At 51.3% G+C, this 5,364-nt stretch overlaps 1 protein-coding gene across 1 annotated transcript; it reads right to left on the bottom strand.

Annotated features, from left to right (window-relative positions):
* Positions 1-1,265: 1,265 nt before the first annotated feature.
* ELL3 (elongation factor for RNA polymerase II 3) lies at positions 1,266-4,940 on the bottom strand. Its single transcript, XM_004273921.3, has 11 exons — positions 4,701-4,940; positions 4,417-4,452; positions 3,957-4,069; positions 3,626-3,827; positions 3,457-3,536; positions 3,246-3,321; positions 2,647-2,830; positions 2,521-2,563; positions 2,223-2,394; positions 1,949-1,993; positions 1,266-1,869 (listed from the first exon to the last, which is right to left on the bottom strand). Exons 1-11 carry the CDS (start codon positions 4,830-4,832, stop codon positions 1,759-1,761), a joined length of 1,194 nt encoding a protein of 397 aa, XP_004273969.1. The 5' UTR covers positions 4,833-4,940; the 3' UTR covers positions 1,266-1,758.
* Between the last annotated feature and the right edge of the window lie 424 nt (positions 4,941-5,364).

The raw sequence follows: 5,364 nt of genomic DNA, 5'->3' as shown, positions 1-5,364 counted from the left end.
TTTTCTCCATGAGGTGGGGAAGCAGAGGTTCTCTAGACCAGCACTGTCCAGTAGAACTTTCTGCTATGATAGAAATGTTCTATAATCTTCATTGCCCAATACCTGTAGCTATTGAGCATTAGAAATGTAGCTAGAAACCATATTTTAAATTTTTATTAAACAGTCATATGTAGGGCTAGTGACTGCCATAATGGTCAATACAGCTGTACTGTACTGGGTGTGGACCCAGTTGTCACCTGCAATTCCTTTCCAGATTTCATCTCTTTCTATCCTCACGTGTTTATTGCACAGGACCCTAGCCTGATGATTAGAACAGGTGAGGGACCTTTCTTGTTGGGCTGTTTCTGGCCTGCCCATGCCCTAAGGATGGATTGCAGTTTATCCTTGCCATGCAGCTGAGTATGTTTATATCTCCCAAGGGCTATTCTCTGCCCAGAAATGCCCTGTGTGGGTGTGGCATCAGGTTGGGGTTCCATCCAAGTTGTTTCAAGAATTGCTGACACTGCCAGGTACAGCTCTCTCCCTCAAAGCCCAGGGTGTGGTCATTAACTTCCTTCTCCAGCGGAACTGGGAAAGGCAGTATCATTCCTCGTTGTAAGTGAAACATCCACTTTCTTATGCAACAGTGAGGAACGAAAAGGATACGACTGGTGTGATCTTTGGTTCAAATGAATTGAACCGTTTCCCTCTTCCTTTTTGTGGGTAAATCCAAATCCTATCCACAGTTATAGATTTCAGTTACTGGATAATTCCAGATAGCCCCAGTTGCAGGTGATCCTCAACCTCCATGTTTGGAAAAGGAGAGCTTTATTCCTACTGTATCCTCTAGTTACCAATTTCAACAGGGGTCCCCAACCCCTGGGCCGGTCTGTGGCCTGCTAGGAACCGGGCCGCACAGCAGGAGGTGAGCGGCGGCAAGTGAGGCTTCATCTGCCGCTCGCCATCGCTCGCATTACCGCCTGAACCACCGCCCCCTGCCCCCCGCCCCCTGCCCCAGTCTGTGGAAAAATTGTCTTCCATGAAACCGGTCCCTGGTGCCGAAAAGGTTGGGGACCACTGAATTACAAGATTTGACAGAGCCACTTAGCAAAATATATATCAGGATCATCCATAGTGCTTTGAAAAAGTAAAGATGCCTAACCATAATCTTGGAGATTCTAATTCATAAGACCTGGGCTGGGATCTGGGGATCTGAATTTTTAGGGAGCCCCAGAACTGGTTCATATACACAGCCAAGGGTAAGAGGATTCAAGGAAAACATAAACTTGACACAGAAGCAATCAGTTTTAATTTTTTAGCCATGTTTGTAAAATAATTCACTTTCAGTACATGGGTAACACCCAAGCCCTTTCCCATTATATCCAGTTGTATTACAAGTTCCTTTAGTTCTGTTACCAAAAGTTTTCATTGTTTCTTCAGGGAGGCTACCAAGTAAATTCTGATGTTCTCAAGGTATCTTGTCCTGGAAATGGTATCATTTCTCAGGATTTAAAAATAACTTGGCTGAACTAAAGGTGGAGAAGCCAAGTCTCTGCTACTTTTCCTAGTCTCCTGGGCACAGCTGTGGAGTCTTGGCACTGTGCCCATGCCCTAAAAATTTAAATATGGCAATATGAAAAACCTTAAGAACCTAGAGCAGCTCTCCTACGTCCCACCATGGACTCAGCAATAAGAAGAGCAGACAATTGTACACTAGTTAATAGCTGCTTTGTTCCTTCATAGCACACTGGGCAGAGGGTAAAGAGCCCTCTGTCATCTTCAGCTGCCCCTGTTCTTTTCCTCAAACTCCAGGATGAGGCCTTTAATGTGGGACAATTTCTGATGCAGGTACTCACAACGGTGCTTTTCTTCCCTGTAACCTGGGTACTGCTGCAGAGAAAAAGCATCCATGTCAAAAAAAAAAAAGTCAATTCTGCCTTTTTGCTACCATTCCCAGGCCTGGTCTTACCTTCCTGAACTTTTTATATTCCTGGACTATCTTTTCTTCCAGCATCTGAAAAGAAAATGTTAGCACCAAGTTTAACCTTAAGAAAAAAGCTCCAGTTCTCTTAGGGAGTGAAGGAACTTCCCTTCTCATTCTACCAAATTATACAGACTAATTTTTCCCTCAAAACTGGCTTGCTTGTCACATTGGTTGTTGAACAAACAGGATTATGGGCAGTTAGCCAGGAGTTTACGGCCAGTAGAGCTCAGGGGCCAGCCTGGGCCCATCCAGCCCTTACCTTGTATTCTGGAGTTCCTCGTTGAGTGCTCTTCATCTCTGCTCCCAGCTCTCTGAACCTTTGGTTTGCAGCCCCAACACGGGCATGCAGAGTGCGGTATTCAGCATAATCTGTCTCAAAGTCCTGCTTGTAAGCATGGTGCTGTTCTGCACTGTGGATGGCCCTGTATTGCCTGCCAGGAGCAGAGTATTGTCACCTTCAATATCATTGCCCCCCAAAGCTTCCAGCTCCCAGGAAGTTTACCTTAATATCTCATATGCACAAGGCTTGATAAAATTGGAAATGGCAGGGGACTCACAGGAGGTAATCTGGTACCTCTTCAGGGCTTGGGGATTCAGAGTCTAGGAAGGAAGCAAGACATGAAGGTAATGATAGGCTTTTTTTCCCCCACTATGGCAGTTTCACCCTCCTCCCATTAACTCACCTGCTTGAACTGAGGGACTGTGCACCAGCCTGGGGCTAATGTCTTCATCTTTATCTTCTTGCTCCCAATCTTCTTTCTCCTGTAGCTCCTGACTAGGCAGCCCTTGTAGGGGACTTGGAGCTAGAGACAGAGATCTGAGCCTCTTTTCTTTTAGTTTTACAGTAGCTGCAGGTGCTGGACGTTTCTGTTGGAGAAAATATCTTGGTCACATGAACAGTAAGCCAGAAGCCTCCTATTCTGTCCTTCTCTTAAAAATTACTTCTGGGCTTCCCTGGTGGCACAGTGGTTGAGAGTCCGCCTGCCGATGCAGGGGACATGGGTTCGTGCCCGGGTCCGGGAAGATCCCACATGCCGCGGAGTGGCTGGGCCCGTGAGCCATGGCCGCTGAGCCTGCGCGTCCGGAGCCTGTGCTCCGCGGCGGGAGAGGCCACAGCAGTGAGAGGCCCGCGTACCGCAAAAAAAAATAAAATAAAAATTAACATAAAAATTACTTCCATATAATGAGCTCTGGGAGCATGAAAATGATAAGGTCCCAATTTTTAAATTTTAGCCTCATTGGACACAACTCTCTTTGAAACACCCTTGCTATTACAACTTACCTTGTCCACGTGTTTCTGGCTAGCAGAGGAAGGCAGTACCTGATCAGGCTCTCTGTTTGGAAGATGGGTCTGGTTCCTAGGATTTTTGAAGAGGGAATGGGAGAGATGAAGCCAAGGGTAGGGCTAGATCCCTTTTTACAGCATTTAGGGTGGAGATTAGAGAAGACAATAACAGGGCTTCCCAGATTAGTCCCACCCTGCCCCCAAGTACCTCACTTCCCACTGTGCCATGTGTTCCCTCAAGGATCCTGGGAGTGACTGTCCTTGGCTGCTTGCCAGTGGATCTGCCACCTGGCAGGGAAAGTGGCAGGGGCACTTGGCTCCCTAGGCTTCAGGCTTTGCCCCACCTTATCCCAACTCCCTGCAGTTTCTGGCCTTACCTCTTCTAGTGCCATCTGTGGCTGTGAAATTGTGTCTCCTGCAGAATAGTCTCCCATGTTTTGCCAGCTCTCGTGATCTCTGGCATCTTCAGTCAGGTTGTGTCCCTGAACTGAAGATGGGGCTGGGACAGAATCCATGGCTGCCCAAATAGTGAGGCGCTCCCTGAGTGGACCCAGGCAGTGGAGGCGGTTAGGCCCAGATCTGGAAAGAAGTGGTTTAAAACAAAAAACAAACAAAAAACAGGAAGGTGGAGATCTCTGAAGCACCTCTGGATATCCCCTTCCCAGACTTTGCACAAACTCTTTCTTACCTGCTACCTATTCCCCTTACCTGCCTAAATGTTGGCACACAAGATCCAAGCCACCACCAGGGCCCTCCTGGCCACACTGAGACACTATGAAGGAAAAGAGGCAGGACCAGCCAGGACGTGGGACCCTCAAATACTGTGGGTGAAAGGAGACTGTAAGCTCTATGAAAGTCAGTTCCTCCTCCTACTATGAATGCCACTCCTCCCTGAGCCAGCCTAAGCCTGACGATGGGTCCCACGGGGCTCATTAGCACACCAGGTGCAGCTGGGCCTGAGTTCCTCAGGAGGCTAAGACGGCACAGTCTCTTCAACCACAGCCTCTTGGGACCACAACCCAGCAGCCCCTCGCCCCATTTGGGGTTCAATTCTCGAAACTTCCTCAGACCTTGGCTGCCCTCAGCCTCCCGCCCTGATGGTACCTTCCTGGAGCCCATGTCTGTTCTCCCTGCACTCCACCTCCACACACCCCAGGCCCGCGCTTACCCCTCGGTTGCCTTGGAAAGCAATCACTGGCCGAACCTGGAGGGAGAGCACAGACTTGAGCTAAGAGCAGGTGAAACAGCGTCCCGGATCCGGCGTCGGGTGCCCGGGGTGGGGGTGGGGTGGGGTGGGGGGACCTGCCTCGCAGGCTTCACTTGGAGAGATGGGGAGGCCGGAGACTGAGGATGCTGCTTCCCATCCCCAGGCCCCTTCGGCACTGTCGCCGGCTGAGGCCCGACTAACCGAGGGGTAGGGGATGGAGAGGATGGGGCCCGGGCCGGCCGTACCTGTTGCCGCTGACACTCGTGCAGCGCCCGCAGCGCCGCGTCGTTGAGCCTGAGCAGCAGGAGGCTGGTCCGGGCAGCGGGGGTGAAGCAGAGCCGGAGCTTCCTACTCAGAAGCTCCCGGGGTCCCTCCATGGCTGCGAGGTTCAGAGCAAATAGGACGGGAGCCACAGACCAGGGCCACTACCACCTCCGCTGTGCAGGGCTAGGCTGGCACACCCGGTAACCCAGGTAGGCCCCGCCCCCCGCCGGGACCCCACCCCAGGCCCCACCCACAGCCAGCCCCACCTCTGGGATTTCCCGCTCGCGTGGGTGGCGCTTCGCTCTCCCCCAGATGTTAGCACCGACCCCAGCGGTTTCTTCTTGGATTGGCATGCGCTTTTTGGGCTTTCGGAAGGTGCTCTCCCAGTTCCGGGGAGAAAGTCTGCAGCCAGCTTCAGACCTCTCACTAGAGTCCCCAGTCCTGCCTCAGTTTTTCCACCTAACCTGACCACTTAAAGAGTTTCGGTTTCTAAGTGAAGCTGAACCTGCAACCCCCGAGGGTTTTAGACGCAGAGGGGCGGTAGACAGCGACAGCGACTGATTGCTGGGCGGGCCCAGCCCATCACGCCAAGAGCCCCAAGGGACCGGAGGCTGGCGGACCCGAAGGGGGATTCCCGACGCCAAC

Source organism: Orcinus orca, chromosome 2, assembly GCF_937001465.1.
Source record: "Orcinus orca chromosome 2, mOrcOrc1.1, whole genome shotgun sequence".
NCBI classification, from domain to species: domain Eukaryota; kingdom Metazoa; phylum Chordata; class Mammalia; order Artiodactyla; family Delphinidae; genus Orcinus; species Orcinus orca.
This window is presented reverse-complemented; position numbering and strand designations above follow the sequence as displayed.

Coding starts and splice junctions, on each gene's coding strand:
- ELL3 (XM_004273921.3), bottom strand. CDS start 4,832: ATGGAGGGACCCCGGGAGCTTCTGAGTAGGAAGCTCCGGCTCTGCTTC. Junction 4,453..4,700: donor ACGAGTGTCAGCGGCAACAG/GTACGGCCGGCC, acceptor CTCTCCCTCCAG/GTTCGGCCAGTGATTGCTTT. Junction 3,828..3,956: donor GTGTGCCAACATTTAGGCAG/GTAAGGGGAATA, acceptor ACTTCTTTCCAG/ATCTGGGCCTAACCGCCTCC.